This window comes from Triturus cristatus, chromosome 1_2 (assembly GCF_964204655.1).
Source record: "Triturus cristatus chromosome 1_2, aTriCri1.1, whole genome shotgun sequence".
Classification (NCBI taxonomy): Eukaryota; Metazoa; Chordata; class Amphibia; order Caudata; family Salamandridae; genus Triturus; species Triturus cristatus.
This window is the reverse complement of record NC_140580.1, coordinates 991,944,026-991,963,908: the sequence shown is the minus strand read 5'-3', so window position 1 is coordinate 991,963,908 and position 19,883 is coordinate 991,944,026. Positions and strand designations below refer to the sequence as shown.

General features: G+C 44.8%; 1 protein-coding gene across 1 annotated transcript in view; it reads left to right on the top strand.

The window, feature by feature from the left end:
• Positions 1–19,883, top strand: part of ENTPD2 (ectonucleoside triphosphate diphosphohydrolase 2) — a 336,940-nt gene that overhangs the window by 209,330 nt on the left and 107,727 nt on the right. Inside the window, exon 4 of the mRNA XM_085611195.1 lies at positions 16,168–16,327. Coding sequence (XP_085467321.1) covers positions 16,168–16,327 — 160 coding nt within the window. The remainder of the gene's footprint in view (positions 1–16,167; positions 16,328–19,883) is intronic.

The window sequence follows — 19,883 nt, the reverse complement described above, 5'->3', positions numbered from 1 at the left end:
ATATGTTTCTCCTTACTGTATTTCTCTATGATCTTAGCTTGTTTTAAAGTCACTCAAACTAAACTTTATTTATTCTCTAAACTTTACCTACAAACAACTCTGCTCCCTTACTTACGTTACCTGAAAAGGAAGGGAAAGGGTTAACTCCCCTTTTCTGACTGCTTTGGGTTTTCTTATTAAGTCCCAATCATTCACCTCAGGTTCGATCAATCTTTACCTTTGTCAAACACGTTTCATTTCCACTTGTTTATGATAGACTTCAACACGTGCTTCCTGAGTGGCATCTTGAGTCAATGAACTATCACCTCTGACTGAAAACCATGTTGGACACAGGTTGATGTGACCCTTTCTACCACGGATGAATGTGAAAGGAGCCACACTAGTAGTAGCATGAGGGGACATATCCAAACTCCAAATTCTTGTTCTTAAAAACTCTTAAACATCCTGTCCAGAGAATAAAGCTGTCTGAATGCCTTCTTTCATAAATGTGATTGTCCTCTTTACCAGGCCGTTTGAATTGGGGGAATAAAAGGCTACCTTCATTTGCTTAACATCATGTAGTTTTAAAACATGCACATCTTTTTGGACAAGAAATGAGTGCCATTATTTGTAACAATTTTCTTTGGTGAACTCTAGGGAGAAAACAATTTTCAAAAACTTTATGGTGGTCTCAGTAGTAGACCCACTGACAAGAGAAAAATAAATCCACTTGGAGTGGTAGTCAATTAGCATAATAAGATACTTCACATCTGTAGTCAAAGCAGAAAAAGGTCCAGAAAAATCTAACACAACCTTATCCCAAGGTGATTCTGGGAAGGGAACAGGATGTAATGATGCACCCATTGTCTTCCATTGTTTGTCTAAAAGAAGACTTGCATGACCAATGTCAATACTACACTTTACTTGAGCATCCAAAGATGGCCCACAGTAATGTTGTTTCAAACATTTGACTGTCTTGGTGATTCTAAATGCCTCTGATGAGCTATCAGAACGAGAGTTCTTCTTAACACTTCTGGGGGTACAAGCAAATCATGACACATAACCATACCATTTACAATGGATAGCTCATCAGAAATTTGTGCAGATACTTTCAAATTACCAGTTAAATTCCTACTCTCTGGCCACTCAATAATGATGAATTTCTTAACTTGGGACTGTTTCTCATCACAGGAATATGCTTTACTCCACTCTGTCTCTGTAATCTGTAATGCACAAGCATCCACAGCATCTAAAACTGCTGCCACACATTCAGAGTGTGTCAGTCATCATTCTCTTTTGAAATCTCCAAAGACATGCTTAGCAACCAGTTACCTCGATAGTTTTTCCTGCCAGACAGATGTTTTATCTCAAATGTATACTCCTGAAGCTTCAAAAGGTACTATGTCTTGCAGATGCTTTAATGGGACAGCTGCCTTGAAGCAAATTAACTAAAGGTTTATGGTCAGTTAAAATGTCAAATTTTGAACCCCAAATATATGACCTGAATTTCTGTAAAGCCCGTGTGCAAGCAAGTGCCCCTGTGAGGCTGGCATCCACCATAACAGAGCTATTATGACCTGCTTGAACGCTTCATCCAACACGGTGGACAACTCAAACTTTGCTCCTTTTGCAGTGAGGCTCTTGATGGTTTGGGCAAAACCATGCACAAACCATGCATAATATTCTGCCAAACCTAAAAAGGAGCAAAGGGCATCTTCATTTTTTGGTGGTGCTGCATCTCAAACGGCTTTAATAAGACAAAACTTTGGTTTAATCCCTTCTGCTGGGATAGTGTGCCCTAGATATTCCAATTCCTGATTCCCAAACCTACATTTGTCTTGCCTCAGTCATTTCCGTGTTGGATAATATAGTCCAGACTTTTCTTAGAATTACATTGTGTTCTTTTGAATTGACAAAAATCAAGATGTCAAGATGGTATGCTTGAACACCCTGGACATGCCCAAAAAGATTTTCCATCAGCCTTTGAAAAACACTAGCCTCCGATGCAAATTTGAATGGCCGTCTCAAATATTTGTAAGCACCAAATGGAGTTACAAATGTTGTAAGTTCCTGTGACTATTGTGTGAGAGGAACTTCATAAAAAGCTGAGCAAAGATCGCTGATCAAATTTTCTTTCCGCCCCACCCAAGTTAGCCAATAGGTTGTGTATATTGGCCAACGGATGTTCTATAATAATAATCTTATATAATGAGCGTAAATCTGCACAGAGTCTAACCTGACTTCTTTTGTGCCGCAACTACAGGGGAAACCCATTGAGAATACTCACAGGTTTGATTATACTAGCTTCACATAATTATTTTTATGTTTGTTTAAGTTAATCTCTAACACTTAATGGCACAGGACAAAGTTTATGGATAATGGGATGGGTTGTGGTTTCAAGTGAATCTGATGTTCAAAGCCTTTAACTGTTCCTGCATTGTCAGACAAAACATCAGCAAGTTGTTTAAAAAATTATCCCACATTTTCAAAACCTGACTCATACTCCAAATATGCCACAGGCATTTCACCCAACACAACCGGATTCTCCGAACTACTAGGTAGTAGTTACTCTCCCCAAGCACTCTATTTCAAAGACCAAGTAACCTAACATGCCAATGTCTTTTTCTCCGAATGCTATTGGCTTTACATCTGTGGTTAAAAGAGTGCACCATTCTTCAAATTTTTGTAAACGGTGGTGTTTCTCAAAATAATAATCAGAGAACCTGAATCTGCCATACCTTGAAGGTTGACATGACCAATTTTTGCTGTACATCCACAGTGGCCTCATATTTGTAACTTGCGGCTAAAACTCTTAATACAGAGACCTATTCCTCAATTACTATCCTTCATATGTTGTTTATGCTTGAAAAACTGTTGCGCCAACATAATGTTCAGCTCTTCAGAGTACTATTTATCTAGCCTCTCGAGTGCTTCAGTATATTGATCCCTGTTATTGTCCCCTGCATGACCATGTGGAGCCAGCACCTCTGGCAGGTTGTCAAAAACCTGCTGTGCAGCCTGTCCTAGACTCTCAAGCAATAATGCCAATTCGCATGCCAGTGAATAATCTGTGGCATCAATGGTACCATATAATTCTCAAACATTCTTAACCGCTGTTGCCATTTAATTTGTGGTTTACCAGAATGCTGTAGGAATTGAGGGGATTAGGCAAATTGATGTAAGGAAACCATGACACGGACTTGGTCAAGCCTCAGTACAGATCACTTTAAATCCAGTGCAGATATCCGCACAATATCATGGATGTAAAAGTTTTGTCAAAATACCTCCATAAACAGCACCCCTTTTGCCTTTTGATTCTCAGGTGACACGAGTTAGCGAAGAATTGACCTGTGTGGGCACAAGGAAGATTAATCGAATTACGGAAAACGTTGGCATCATAAAGGAGCAACGAAAACAGCCCAAATGCTCTGCTAACTCACGTCGTTATTTGGGCTTGGCTGTTTGTGTGGTATGAGACGTGAGGAAAATAGCCTAAATGTTTCACGCATTCACATCGTTATGTGAATTTAGACATTTACGTGAAATGTGACGTAACATACAATATCAAGTCTGCCTCATTAACTTGTGCGAGGCCACAACAATTTAGCTCCTGCATGCAATGCAGTGGCTCCTGATTAAGTTCTGCCCAATTGACAATATGGATAAATAGATTTTTAATTTATCAAGTGCTGTGAAGGGAAATGTTACTTGCTATATCACAATTAGGTTGTCCTAACCCCACTCCAGTTTTGTGTTGTGCCATGGAAAGCCAGGCGGTAGCTACTGCGAGTTGGTCGATGGGCAAGAACACAGCATGGTCGCTGCCAATATGTAGTAACCACTCTTGGGCTTTGTGGTTAAATGAAGCTTTTATAAGTATCCGAACCAGAAGTCATCCGATCCCATTAAGCATCAGCAGTAACTTACTCAGCCTTCCACTGGAATGCTAGTAATCATTCCATTCCGGAACGTGGACACATTACAGAAGTATACAGAGCACCCATGCAAACAGGTAAGCAATAACCTATAAGTACAGTACATAATGCATTCAACAGTGGCATTAGGCTGAATGCTAACATTGTGCACTGCATACCAAAATGTTGAGCCTGGAAGCGCCTCGAGGCAATTCTTTCAAGTGTTGCACTGTACAAATCTGCTCACTGTAGGCTTCTGCCAGGGATCAAGGTAGACTATTTTCTACCTTCAGGGCACCAATGTACTTTTAATTAGTTACCAGACTAAACAAAGGGCATTGTGCAGACCTCTACACAGGGTACTTGACAGGTAACTGGCAATGCTGGGAACCTTCTAGTTCTGCACGATTTTGTCATAGTTACTGCTAGCAGAGCCACATGTGCCATCTACAACACAGCGCATATGATAAAGCACCATTTTAAAGCACTGGAATAAATAAGAGCATTGTGTCCAAAATGTAAGTGTTAATGAATTTATAGCATCTATAGCATGTTTCTGCTATGTTGTGAAGTTCAAAGTTCTAGAAACCTCAACATTTTGCACTGTATTTTGTGGATGGTGCAGTAAAATTACACATATGTCTGAAAGTTTTACTCTATATATACCTTGTGAACGAGTGAACACTTGTATATGAGTAATGTTGCCTTTTTTTCAATAGCTGAATCTGGCATGACTGCTTATGGCAACCTCACAACAGGTATATCACACTGAATTGAGGGTAAAGAGGGAAAGCTCCTACTCCAACCTCCACTATTTATCACAAAACACAAAAAAGAAGTAGGAGTATAGAAAATAAATGCCATAGGCTTCAGTGGCAAACATTATTTGTTTGGAAAACTGCCCTCACCCACAATTTTGTGGCATGCTTCATCATAGGGCTTGCTACAACACCCTTGCACAGACCAACGCCTGAGGTGGAGCACTAGGGAGGGGGAAGACAAAACAAATATATAATAGTAGGGATCATAAAGAAATAAGATAGGTGCTGAAAATAAAGTTTTAAAACTGGCTCAAGAATATCCACATTTATATTTTATTGCCAGACTTCCTGGTCAGGGTTAAAAAGAAATATAGAAAGGTGGTAATAGAGCTGACTAGTGGCCATTCATTCACCCCTCCTGTCTGCATGTCTGTCAACATCTTTCAGCCTTTTCCTGTGTCTTTATAACTTTCATCAGGACTAAAAGATCCTCTTTAGTAACCCTCCTTTCCTACTGCACTTTCGCAGTTCGAGGATTGGCCCTCTCTGGTCTAAAGGTGCTTTTTCACACTCCAATAGTACCGAGTTTTACAGCTGTTGAAGCTCAAAATAACGCTGGAGCCATGGCGGTTCCCTGTAGTCAAACCTTTATCAAGGTGAAACCGCCACCCGTAGAAATCCTCTCCCTGAGCCACTTGCAATTGGACCAGATGTTAATTTCATACTGCGTTTGCATGTTCTTGACGTTTATGTGCACCTAACCCTCCTTTTCTGCTGTCATGAGCTGTATACCATGCAAAGTCAACAGCACAAGTATAACTCTATAAAGAAGACTACTTCTCCTTGCAGAAGCGCTAATCAATAAAGAAACTAAAAGAAAATAGTCAGCCCATAGCATTCAGAATCTTGTGTTAGCATGGGCATATCTAGTTCATAGCCAACTGCAGGCTGTATTATGCCCTGATCAGATCAGTGCCTTTCATTCTAGTAGAAGTACATAAATTCCCTGTTGGCAGTTAATATAAAACATAGTGCTTGTGTTGTCAGCTCTGATCCGTATGCTGTTTGTTCCACTGAAAAACAAGCAACATCAATTTCATCCTCTGCTGAGGCAAGTGTTCAACCTAATTCACCTCATCGTTTGAGCGCGCTAGATTATCATGGACCAGCATGGACACAGAATCCCACCTCGATGTCATCGGCCATAGATAACACTTGCAGAGGATGTATGATTATAACCTTCAGCTTTGCACTCAATCGTACTAGTTGAGGTGTCGGAAAACCTAGCATTTTTCCTAATACACCATTTGTGGCTTCTAGTACTGATAGCCAACTGAGCCTGTTTCATTGGCTGGTGACCATGCTACAGTACTACGACGCAGAAGAACAAGTTACTTACCTTCGGTAACGCTTTTTCTGTTGGATACAGTATCTGCCTGTGGATTCCTCACCTTGTGAATATCCCCTGCGCCAGCAACATTCGGAAACTTTTGTAGCAGTCCACGCCGATGAGGTCGAAGACGACATCACAGAGGCAGGACTCCGCTCGTGACTCCACTGACGTCACCGGCTCCATAAGAAGACCTCGTTGGCGTGATGACGTCAGTTCGGCCCTTTTTTCTGTGCCTTCAAGGCACACAGATGGACTGACAGCAATATATACACAGTATACACAGTACATAATATACAAGCAAAACACAGTGTGGAGAATAAATAGAAAGGCAGAAGAAATAACACACTGCCTTTGACAGTAACAAATACATATTGAAAAACCATCATGTACTGAAGGTATACAAGGGTGGACAACGGGGAGGCGGGTGGGTCAGTGAGGAATCCACAGGCAGATACTGTATCCACCAGAAAAAGCGTTACCGAAGGTAAGTAACTTTGTTCTTCAGATGGATACATCTGCCAGTGGATTCCTCACCTTGTGACTAGATTCCCACAGCAGTCCCACTCCCGGAGAAGGGTGTCCACCCTTCTATACCAGAAAGTCCTGAAGGACGGAACAAGCAAAATGCCCGTCCCTCCTCACCTCGGAGTCCAAACAATAATGTTTTGCGAAAGTGTGGAGGGAGGCCCAAGTTGCCGCCCTACAAATGTCCTCCACAGGAACACCCCTAGACAAAGCAGAAGTGGAAGACTTAGCTCTAGTGGAATGGGCTCTTAAACCCTCTGGAGGTTCCTTACCAGCCAAAGGGTAGCATATCTTGATGCACAAGACAATCCATCTGGAAAGGGCGCGCTTGTGCACCGCTCTGCCTTTCCTGCAGCCAACAAAGCCCACGAAGAGCTGGTCATCAACCCTAAAGTCTTTTGTCCTGTCAAGGTAGAAGCTCACCGCCCTCTTAGGGTCCAAGCGGTGAAGTCTCTCCTCCTCCTTGGAAGGGTGAGGGGGAGGATAGAAGGTAGGAAGGGTAATGGACTGCCCCAGATGGAAGGGAGTCACCACCTTAGGCAGAAATGCAGCCCTGGTCCTGAGTACCATTCTTTCAGCATGAATGGTCAAAAATGGGGGTTTTCAACTTACCCTTCTTGCCGAGGTTATTGCAATGAGAAAAACAGTCTTAAAGGACACTTGTGTAAGGGCTCGAAGGGAGAACCCATAAGATAAGTCAAGACAAGGTTTAAGTCCCATTGAGGCACAATAAAGGGAGTAGGAGGAAACCTATTTGTGAGGCCCTTGAGAAATCGTAGAACAATAGGTGATTTGAACAATGACGGCTGATCTGGCAAGCAAAGGAAAGCCGATAAATATCCCTTAACAGTAGCCACAGCAAATCCTTGCTGAGCAAGAGAAAGGGCAAACTGCAGAATGTCAGATAAACGAGCCCTCAAAGGATCAACTGACTTCTCTCCACACCAGAGAATAAATTTAGACCACCTATAGGAATAGATAGATTTGGTGGAATGACGTCTGGCAGACAAAACTACATCTACCACATCAGGCGGGAGAGAAAAAGAATTCAGGTTGCCCTGTTCAATCTCCAGGCATGAAGGTGTAAGCTCTGGAGTTGGGGGTGTAGAACCTGCCCCTCCGATTGCGAGAGGAGGTCTGCCCTCAGAGGGAGACGGAGCGGAGGGCACGAGGAGAGGTGGAAAAGATCTGTGTACCACACCCTTCTTGGCCAATCCGGGGCGATCAATATGACTTGGTCCCGGTCTTGGCGAATCTTCCTTAGAACCCGAGAAATCAAGGGTATGGGAGGAAACACATAAAGGAGTTGTGAGCGCCAACTCAACTGAAACACGTCCCCCAACGCTCCCTGCATCGGATACTGGAGACTGCAGAATGACGGGCAGTGAGCGTTCTCATGAGTTGCAAACAGGTCCACCCGAGGAGTTCCCCACGTCCGAAAGACGTAACGAACCACCTCCGAATGGAGCCTCCACTTGTGGTCGGCGGAGAACTGTCCACTGAGACTGTCCGCACGTACGTTCAGCACCCCAGCCAGAAGATTTGCCATCAGACAAATCTGATGGTCCTGATCCCAGGACCATAGACACAGGGCCTCTCTGCAGAGACAAAGAGACCCCACTCCTCCCTGCTTGTTGACATACCACATCACGGTAGTGTTGTCCGTCAGGACTTGAACAGACTGACCGCGAAGGGAAGGGAGAAAGGCCTTGAGTGCCAAACGAATTGCCCGCAATTCCAGAAGGTTGATGTGAAGCAACCTTTCCTCCGGAGACCAAAGACCTTTGATCTCCAGATCCCCCAGATGTGCACCCCACCCTAAAGTGGATGCATCCGTTATTACTGTGGTCACCGATGGAGGAAGATGGAAGGGCTTTCCTTGAGACAGATTGCCCTCCACACTCCACCAAGACAGATCCGCTGCAGCTTCTCTGGAGATCCTCACAGACTCCCTGAGATCTCCTTTGTGCTGATACCACTGCCTGCGGAGGCACCACTGGAGCGCCCCCATGTGCCAGCGGGCATGGTTGACCAACAGAATGCAGGAAGCAAACAGACCGAGCAGGCGAAGGACCTTCAGGACTGGAACGGCCGCCCATCGCAAAATGAAGGAATCATTTCCTGTATGTCGAGAACCCTTTGAGGAGGAGGGAATGCTCGACACACAGTAGTGTCCAGTACCGCACCTATGAACAGGTTGCGCTGAGAGGGCACCAGGTGAGATTTGGGCACGTTTATCGAGAAACCCAATTTGAACAACAGCTGAGTTGTATCCTGCAGATGATGTAGCACCTTCTCTGGCGACTCCGCTTTGATCAGCCAGTCGTCCAGATAGGGGAAAACGGAAATCCCCGACCTTCCGAGATGGGCTGCCACCACTGCCATCACCTTCGTGAAGACTCTGGGTGCAGTAGTAAGACCAAACGGAAGGACCGCAAACTGATAATGTTGCGATCCTACCATAAACCGGAGATACTTCCTGTGCGACTTCAGGATGGGGATGTGGAAATACGCATCCTGCAAGTCGATCGACACCATCCAGTCCTCCTGATTCAGCGCTTGAAGAACCTGTGCAAGGGTGAGCATCTTGAACTTCTCTGATAAAGATTCAAGATCCTGAGGTCCTATATCGGACACAATCTGCCGTCCTTTTTCGGAATCAAGAAATACCGGGAGTAGCATCCCTGACCCCTCTCCTGCTCCAGAACCACCTCTATCGCACCTTTCTGTAGTAACTTCAGGACTTCCTCCTCTAGGAGAAGACGGTGGTTCTCTGAGCAAACCCCTTGACAAGGAGGGTAATTTGGAGGGAATTCCCGAAAGGGAAGGGCGTACCCATTTTCTACAAGATCTAGAACCCAAAGATCTGTAGTTACAGATTTCCAATCTTGTAAAAAATGGGTAAGTCGACCCCCACAGCACCAACATGATCCAGAATGGCGGATCTAGGGCTGCTTTGCGGTGAAAGGAGGGCCTGAGGAGGAGGAGGAGGAAGAGGAGGAGGAGGAGAGTTGACGGCCACGTGAGCGACCCCTGATTCTACCTCTGTACCCCTTATACAGAGAGCCCTGCTGTTGTTGCTGCTGGGTCTGCCTCTAGGAACGAAAGGTTGCCCTTCCGAAACCCGAGCAGCCTGAACCACCAGGCTCTCAGGCGACGGATGTGAAGTTAAAAACTCTGGGTCCCCTGGAGCTGCCCTATACCTCCTGGCAACTGTTTTAGAAACTGCGGGAGCAGAAAAAGGCTTACGCCACACCTCCATCACAGGATCTATAATAGCCTCATTAAAAGGCAACAATGGTTCTGAAACCGTAGTAGGAGAATGCAGTACCTCTGTTAGAATGTTTGACTTGAATTCAGTAGTAGGCAACTGCAGATCTAACAGCTCAGCTGCCTTCCTTATGACTGCATGATATGGAGCCACATCCTTTGAGGGTTCATCAGAAGGTGGAGTAATTTCCCACTCAGGAGATAAATCCAAGCCACTAGCCTCCTTTAGTTCTTCAAAAACTTCATCAGACTCCACAAGCTCTCCTTCTGCCTCTTCCAAAAGGTACCTGTGCTCATCAAGCACCCTTTGAGCCTCCCTCCTAGACCCGATTCGTACAACCGGCGGCGCTGTGATCGAATCCGCCGGTGCCGGCGTCGAACGTGGATCCACAGGAGCAGCCGGCGTCGAACGAGGTCGAGTTGGCACCGGTGAAGAAGGAAGCGGCGTCGATGTCCTCGGTGCCGGCAAATGCCAAGACAGCGCCACCGGGAAAAATGGCATGAAGGGGGCCTGCGGATATGCCTGAGGCACTCCCAAACTGAAGGCCATAGGACCCATCGGACCCGAAGGTGCACCAGTGGAGTACATGGCTCTTGAATATACCCCGTACATTGCATTTAAATAATGTGTGGGGTCCTGACCTGGTCCAGGGAATTCAGGGTACTGATCAGGCATCACCGGACTCTGGCCAACCGGCGCCGACGGTGGAATTTGCGGCGTCAAAGGTTCACCCGGTGCTTGAAGCTCCTCAACCGGAGACGGAGACGAAGCCGGAGCCGGGGATGGAACCGGCGTCGGAGATGGAACCGGGGTCGGAGATGTAGCCAGAGCCGGTGAATGAACCGGTGAAGTCACTGGAGAATAAGGACCAGCAGGTGAATCCGGAACAGGTGAGGGAGACACAGAGTCCTCACGGCGTCGAGAAGGTGACTTCGACTTCGGAGCCAAACTCTTGTCAGAGTGACCTCGAGAAGAATGTCTCCTTCTTTTTGTGCTTCTTAGATCTTGAAGCATGCCCCGAAGTCGACTTAGACGCCGACCTCGATCGTGACCTGGTTCTCGACTTCCTCCTTCCTCTCTTCTCTTTTTTCATCCTCGCGATGAAGAGTTTTGCCTCTTTCCTTGAGAGCCTTGGAGCTCATCTTGCGACAGCAAGAGCATCCATCCACATCATGGTCTGAAGATAAACACAATACACAGTCGTCATGTCGATCCGTGATAGACCTATGTTTTCCACATTCATGACAGGGCTTGAACCCCGATTTCTTTGTCGACATTTTCACGAAAAAAGGACAGAGAAATCCAGTAGAAACACAAAGTAACAGTGAAGCTACAGATAGAGATTCCCGAAATCCGTTGACATCAACGGCGCGGAAAAAAGGGAACTGACGTCATCACGCCGACTAGGTCTTCTTATGGAGCCGGTGACGTCAGTGGAGTCGCGAGTGGAGTCGTGCCTCTGTGACGTCGTCTTCGACCTCATCGGCGTGGACTGCTATAAAAGTTTACGGATGTTGCTGGCGCAGGGGATATTCACAAGGTGAGGAATCCACTGGCAGATGTATCCATCAGAAGTATACATTGGGAGTACTCCCTGGAGTCACCTCAGTTGAGGTTTATTCATGAAAGTGAAATGCTCCTGTTCTGAAGATCAAAACTCCCTTTAAAAAGATAGCACTTGACCCCTCCATTTGTCCAGATTGGTTCTACAGACTGTGCTCAAGCAGTGATTCAAAATGTTTTGTAGACGTAGGTTGGTAGCACTGGTGGGTACATGAATGGACCGAAGCACCTTGCCCATGAACCTAGCCCTTAAAAGGCCTTTGCATCATCTTTTGGTCACTTGATGTGCTGCCACTGCTGCATCGACTTAACTGAGTGTTTTGGGGAATCGTAAGCCAAATGCTTAGTGTTTGGTTGGCCTAGAATTTGGGTATAGCTAAAATAAAAACTTATATGGACTTTTGACACTCAATACCTGCGCCAACTTGACTTTGTCATGTTGATTGTCTTTAGATGAGCATAACTGCTCTGACGCCAAAAGCTGGATGGTCACATGGTCTTGTGTTTGCTATTATCCTGCTAGGAATCTGCGTTCCAGTGAGAAAGCGTTACTGTCAGTCCTGTGCATTCGTCGATCAAGATGCGGTGGAAGGTCTTTTTCTTATTTGGCCTCCTCTATCTGGAACAAATTGCGACTCTGTTAGAACCTGTCCAGACTATCACACATTCAGGAAAGCACTAAAAATGGCACTGTTTTAGACCTGGTCTCTTTACTGTACTGGCGTAGCACTGAGATATCCCGGTTGGGGTGATTCATGCGTGTTATCAAGTTAAATCATTCATTCATTCAAAGCACTGTGAATAGGAATTTAATTAGTCCACACACACAGTTTGGCAGTTTAATTTAAAATGGGTGAAATGATGCTCCTGTAATCAGTGGTGGGCAATTTCGTTTTTTGCCAATAGAGAGCATTTTTTCCTGTCTTAAGATTGGCTGTGAAGCATATTTCTTTGCCCGATATGCTCTTTCCAGGTGGAGTAGAAAAAAGATTCTCATGCTAGACAGCTGCAACTGTCAGCCAAAGCAGTGGGGTTAATGGCACCTCTGGGATGACCTCTGTTGTGAGAAGATGCAGGGGGGAGACTACTGACAGCAGTGGGGAGCTGATAACAGGCAGGCTGGAGTTGTGATGCTGCACGCCTGGTCAACACACCATAGCAACCATCTTGAAATTGCTTCAGTGTAGTGCATCAGTATAGTTCCATCCAACACCGGCCGTCAACCCATAGACCCGTACCTTTCTAATTGCAACTTTGCCCTTGTTTTACAATTGTTCAAAATTGAAAAACATCTCACAAGAGTCTGGTACAGCTCCACATCAATCAATCAATTTATCTTGATTTGAGTTTAGAAAAAATCTTAATAGGAAGAATATACGTTCCATACACAAGGTGCTTTAACAATAGCCATTATGGCTTAAAATAAATTATCGAAATAAAGTGCAAACAGTCAGGGCAGGCAGCAGTGCAGCAAGGCTTATGATTCAGTGACCGTTGCAACACAGGAGCAAAGCTTCAGAATAAGATACGTACAATAGATCAAACGACAATACAAAAACAAGTCTACACTCCAGGGCGTGATGGTACATAGACATTAAAAAACTCCAAGGTCCACTGTGATACTATAAGAGCTGTGGACATCCTGAGATTTGCAAATGTGCTCCACTCCCTGTGGTCTACTCCTGGCAACTTTAGGATCCCCAATCTTGAAAGGTAACAAAGGTCTATGGTACCCTGGACAAAACTACGACTAGAAGGTCACTATCCATAGTTTTCCGTGATCTTACTGCCGCTTTAAGGAAGGGGCATACTCTAAAACAAACATTGGGGTTACCTAAAAGCTCTAGGTAGTGTAAGACATCCCTGCACTTCTGACACTTTAATTGCTTTAAAATAGGCTTTGAGAAGAGTAAAGAAATAATCTGAAAAAATTACAGAAGAACATAAAATGCATCAGGGATTGTTCAGACAGCCCATCACATGGGCATGCCAGTGCAGTGCTACGAAAGACACTCTGCTGCTCCCAAAAACACAAGAGCCGCCACCCCTTACCTGCTCTGAAGTGGAAAAGACGAGATCTTTCCCAGCATGTACATTCGTTGGTTAGGTACAGCACGGGCTCCTCAAGTGCTGAGGTCATATCGTGATCCCGGCTAGAGCTTTTGTTAAAGTCAATGTGTAGTCTCTGCAACTGGCTAAGTTCCTGAAATCGACGCTCGACCACCTGCTTGGTAGGGTGGAAGGTGATTCATACATGTCTAAGAAACTCTAATCTTTTAGGCTACTTTGGACATAACTCAACGAGAGAATCCACAAACCCTTCTCCAAGTTGAGACGGTCCCTTACGTGTCCCTGTTCAGACCAGTCTTCTTGTTGGCACAGATTGTAACCCATAACAAAAGCGGGGTCAGCTTCACTTGCTCAGAGATTTACTGTAAACTTAACTTAATAAAGTGAGAGCTGGTAAGGGGAAGACTGAGGCCCTCTCTACATATATGGTTTTCCTCGGTCTGTAAAGGTAGAGCATTGTAATACCCCCATCCCATACAAAGCAGCAGAAACATACTGGGATTTATATATGTTCAGTTGGGGAGAGATGGTCTCTCTACCCAAGGTCGGGGGGAGATTAAAAATTGCTCCTGCTAAGCTTCAGGCATGAATTTCTGATCAGCAACTGCCAGGTACCTGAGGAGTCCAAAACAACTCGCAGATAGCAAAAGCCATTAACACTGCTCATGAATTGACTATTAACCAAACGTTTAAGAGCATTTCTTCTTCCTGGCCAACATGCCATGATGTGCGACGTCCCAAAATTGCTGACTAAATCTAATCTGCCCTTAAAGGTCACGAAGGACTCCACAAATATATGGAGTGCTCTTGCTTCCGTGCCATAAGTACTGTGTCATCTGCATAGCGTAGCACTGGTACTTGCAAGTTCCCTATCTTCGGGCCATCATATGTGGCACTGACCAAAAATTGACTCAAGGTGTTAATATAGATGAAAAACGACAGTGGGGCCAGTATACAACCATGACACACTCCTCTGGCTAATGGTAAAGAGTCAGACAATTCTCCTGATGTGCCAAATTGGACTATAACATCTAGGTCCTCATGCAGAGTATGCAAGACATTCACTAGTGCAACATCAACTCCCAGATCTAGCAACATAAGCCAAAGGTTAGTGCGAGTTATGCAGTTGGAAGCTGTTGAGAAGTCCATAAAGACCAGGTATAGTGGGCATTGCCTGAAAATAGTATGCTTGCCAACAATCAAGTGCAAGTTCAGGCACTGCTCCACTGTACCCAGCTCAGGTCAGAACACGTATTGATAAGGGCACAAAATGTTATTGTGAATCACCCAAATCCTCAAAGGGTTAAAAACTACCCTTCCCTGGTTCTTAAGTGTGCCGTCAATAAGGAAAATAGGGCTATAGCATTAAGGGAAAATACGATCTCCTTTTTGAAGGATGGGAGCAATGGTTGAGAGAACCCACCAGCTATTACACAACAAATTATTGAATGTATTCATAAGAAGGGGGCTGCACAGGCCAGTGTTGCATTTGATAAGGTTTATAGGGACCCCATCCAGGCCAGGGGCTTTGCTGCCGGGGCTTTACCTGATAGCCTCCAGCACTTCCGATAAAGTGACAGACTGGTTGGGTTGTTTATTCAATTTATGCATAAGTAACGCACCCTGATTTTCCCTTTCCGATATTTGATAATAAGCTTTAAAATGTCTAACCCATTCTGAGCCCGGAACATTGCAACTCAAAAGATAGTTGTGCGGGGCATCCCTTTGTCTGATTTTTTTTTTTTTTTTTTTTGATTTTTTTTTTTGGGGGGGATTTTTTTTTTGCCATGTTCCAGAACACCTTGCAATTCTTGGAGGTCAGTGTTTTTCTAAGCGTTCCCAATCTTTTTTGTTCAGTTCCTCCCTTCTTTTCTGTAGACTTATAATTCTTGTGGGCTGCACAAACCTCTGATGGGTCTCTGTTTGGCAGACCGGGCCATCCTTAGCCAGCGGTTCACTGAAGAGCAATGCCTATTGAACCATCTTGGGCACACCAAAAAGGCTTCAACAAACTACTCTTAATACATGAAAATAACTATTCACAGTGGGCTAACATGATTCTACCACTCACATCAGCCACACAATTAGAAAATACATCTAGGTGCTTCATCACAAGGGAGCCGAGAGTAGCCCCTGGTTGCTTCAGATGACGAATGAGCCTTAGACCATTATTGGGGGCTTTTTGTCCCTGAATACTGGAAATTGCATTTGTGAGCCCCCTACTTTGTTTCGAGAACAGCACCCTGTGAAAAGCAGGACAAGAGGCTTCTTGGTACAAATATATAGTCCATGACCGAGGCACGGCCATTCCCTCTAAAAGAAGGCAAAGCAAATCCACCCCCTTAAAAAAATTGGACAATGTCCACAAGGTTGGCTGCAGCTGAATGCTTACCGAACTCTTTCCTCCTATTCCTGGTGCCATTTTATTGTAGAACAGCAAAGGTTTAGGTAAAGCGTGTAGTCATGGGAGTTCTGTGGTGCAGCATGAGTGGATGTATGCTAGCACCTGCAGATGTGAAACGTGCTGCCCCTGGAATGGAATTGATTGGCAAGTGTAGATTCACAAAGATGTAGATTCACAAAGACTATATCATGTGAGTGAACTGTTGCCGACTCTCTCTTGAATACTTTGCTTTATTTTAAATGTCTTTAGATTTTCTTGAACAGTGTATTTTCCTTCTTTGGTCATAGCATGACGAGCCCTGCTTCCTCCGACCATGTCTTAGAGGCTGTGAGCTCTACTCTGAAGACGTTCCCATTTGACTTTCGGGGAGCAAAGATTCTCTCTGGCGAAGACGAGGGTGTGTTTGGATGGGTCACTGCCAACTATCTACTTGAATACTTTGTCAAGGTAGGAACCCTGGATTTTGTTTGTAATTCTTTTCTTGCACCATATTCATTGGCCATTACCCTCCCTTCTAACATCATAATTATGTAGCTAATAAACCAACTGCCCACATGCCACTCTTTTGTGTCCTTGAACTTGTGAACTAATTGCCACTTTTCATCCTTCCCCTTTGACCCTGACTAACTAGAACCTTGAAAACAAATGCCCAAAATGCTGTAAATTGTTCTAAAAATGTACAGCAATTGTATTACAGATGGAGTTTAATGGATTGACAAAGTGCCATGCTTTCTTTGTCCCATTCCTGGAATACAATAAGATTCTACTAGAGAACTGGGGAGGCAAGATGGCCGCTGGTGGTTTGCAGTGAGCAGTCGCATCCCACTCCTCCTCCTGATAATAGCAGAGATGTGACAAATCCTCTCAAAACTACGGAATGAAAGACGTGCACAGCCTAGTAGGAATTGACCTCAAAAACACTTTTGCTTCATTCAAATAGTTTGCTGTGAGCGATCTTCCCCGGAGGATAATTCTATTTTTTTTGGCGAAATCTTCGACAGCGGCAGCTTTAGCCTTGAAGTGGTATAATATGCCTCCATGCATTATTAAAGGGGGTGATGGAAGTAAAGACATCAAAGATAATACCTCGAAAGAACTGCTTAACCGGGATAAACAGGAGCCAAAGACATCAGCCGGGATAGCTTCGCGAGCCAGCAATGTACTTACCACGAAGAAACCAACGGGGAAAAAAGCTGGCGAGGTCCAAAGTGATGGCGGGCTCCTCGGGTATCCCAATGGGACGATTGACCAGACTGATCCTCGAGAGTCAAGAATCCTGAGATCCGATAAGACGGGGGGGAGAGAAATGCCATTGAGGCAGCCTTCAGTATCTGAGAGCTTTCCGGTGAAGAGTACGAGCCGCCTGGAACGAGGAAACGCCGGTAAGCGATTCAAAGAGCAGTGCTGAGTCGCGGAATCCCCACGAAACGGAGGTTGCTAAGCGACTAGACCAAGCGCCAGCATTGGAACAGACGCGCACGGCTGTGTGCGGCTCGAGTGGATCAACCGGTTTGGAGCAGGCAGAGACTGAACGCTCGGAAATCCTCAATTCGGGCTCAGAAGCGCTAATGACAGAGGATAATTGCAAAGTGAGGCAGCCTCTGGAGGACGTTGTGGTTCCTGGAAAACAAAGACACGGTGAGTCGGGGGCTAAACAAGATAATAGGCAGGAAGCGGGCACTAAATCTGAGATATCCCTGGAAGAGAATACCTCAGCGTTCTCACTGACTACAGAGCCAACCGGGGGGTGGGCTTCACCAGGCTACTTTTTTTCACTTAATGAGGATTCAGAGCCCATAACTCAAAGCGACGATAGTTTTGATGAGACTTCTGCCTCAGAAACTAGTTCTGCCCCCCAAAAATGCACTCTAAAGAAACGGAGATCACGCCCGCCTGACCCCACGAAGAAATTATCGTGGGACTACTCAGCTTCTTCACAGTCATACCAGGAGGCTAATAATATGGCTGTTCCTTCTGGAGGGGAAGAATTATCTCAATCTAAACCACAAGAGACCTCAATGGATTTATTATTCAGTACTCTCAAAAGTATGCAGAACGAGGCAAGGGCCGAATAAAATTCATAATTCACTAAGGAAAATGAGTAAGTTGTATGAGGAGGCCTCTGAGAGAATTACGCAGGTGGAAGAAAGAACGGGGAGGCTTGAAGATGAGTTAAGCAGTATACGGAAATCGAAGGAAGAGCAAAGTAAGGTATCCGAGGACATGCAGTGGAAGCTGGAGGACTATGAAAATAGGCAGCGCCGTAATAACATAAGCCTTCTGGGGGTTGAAGAGGGGATTGAAGGCCAAGATGTTAGGATGTTTGTCGTCAACTTGCTTAAGGGCGCATTTCCAGAGCTTTCTGCATGGCAGTGGGAAACAGAAATTCAGAGAGCTCATCGATTTCCTTTAGTTCTCAGGAAAGACCACAATTCACTACAAGACAATAGACCTAGAGCTATACTTTTATTTGTGGGTAATTTTCTACTAAGACAACAGATATTGGACAAAGCTAAGCCTGATGCTAAGCGTACATTTAATGGGATTACTTTTTTCGCAAGGCCTGACTTTTGTCATGTCACCGTAGAAAGAAGATGGAGGCTGAGGCAATTGATAACACTAATACAAGCCTTGGCTCAGAAGCTTACCTGCTTTATCCCGCTAAACTAAAAATAATCACTAAAGGCCTGATCAAAATGTTTTTCTCTGAAATAAAAGCAAAAGAGTACATGGTAGAGGTGTTGGGGTACAAAGACAGGGGGGGTCACTAAAGGGGGAGAGAAAGCTAGGTCGGGAGGTCAGGATTGTTATACAGGGAGGAGGAGGCGACACCTGCACAACTGCACACCTAAGCGATCACACATAGGTCATGTTTGACGTATTTGCCTGTAGGGGGGGGAGGGGGGAGAGGGGGGGGACAGGATGGAGGGTGGGGGGTTGGAAGGGGGGGGCACATGAAAAATATAGCATATTTGGATTTTTTTCAGCACAGCATAGGTTGCTTTATGTTTGGTTTAGCTATCTTGTTAGTGGTAATTATAAGATTAACATATGGAGTATGCTAATGACTTGTAAAATAGCTTCAATCAACATATGTGGTCTCAATAATGCTCAAAAAAGACTACGAGTATCGGCCCTACTGAAAACAATGAACCTGGATATAGTATGTCTCCAGGAGACACATATAGAGGGGGCTAGGGAATTTCTGCTCGAGCAGCTGGGGTTCTCTCTACTGGCTAATACTAAGCAGGGGACTAAAACTAGGGGAGTAGCGGTGTTGGGTAAAAATAGTTACACGATAATAGTCAGAAAAAAAGATCAGTGGGGTAGGTGGGTGGTATTGGAAATTGTATTTAGAGGGGAGAGGTTCACGCTGGCCTCAGTTTATGGCTCCACTGAAGATGATCCTGAAATGCTCCAATTTTTAGATACAGAATTAGCTTTGTGGCCCGTACTGATTATTTGCTGAGGTGATTTTATTATTCACTCTCAGGGTGGGGCTACGGGATATACTGGTAGAAAGAAAAAATCCTATAGGGCATTAGAGGATCTGTTAGAACACAACTCATTGATAGACCTTTGGGCCGCGGCTCATCCTCTCAAAGATGTCAGTACATTTTTTTCTGCTCCTCATAGGGTTTTGGTTAGATTAGATTACTTTTTTTATCTCTAATTCACTGCGTAATAGGTCACAAATAGAGAAGCATCCTCGGATTGTATCCGACCATAATCCCCTAATCCTAATTGTTAAAATGGGTCATCAGCGGGGGAAGGTCTTCGTTTGGACTTTTGAAAGGACTCTTCTAAAGGAGGAAGCATACATCCTTCATATGAAATCCTTGGATTAGGAATTTCTGGGAATTTAATAGGGGGACGGCAGACTCTGGGATGGAATGGGATGCTTTTAAGGCAAGTATACGAGGAGATACGCTGAGCTACTCACTGCATAAACAGAAAAAGGAGAGGGCAAGGCATAATGAATTAATAATGGAAATAACTAAAG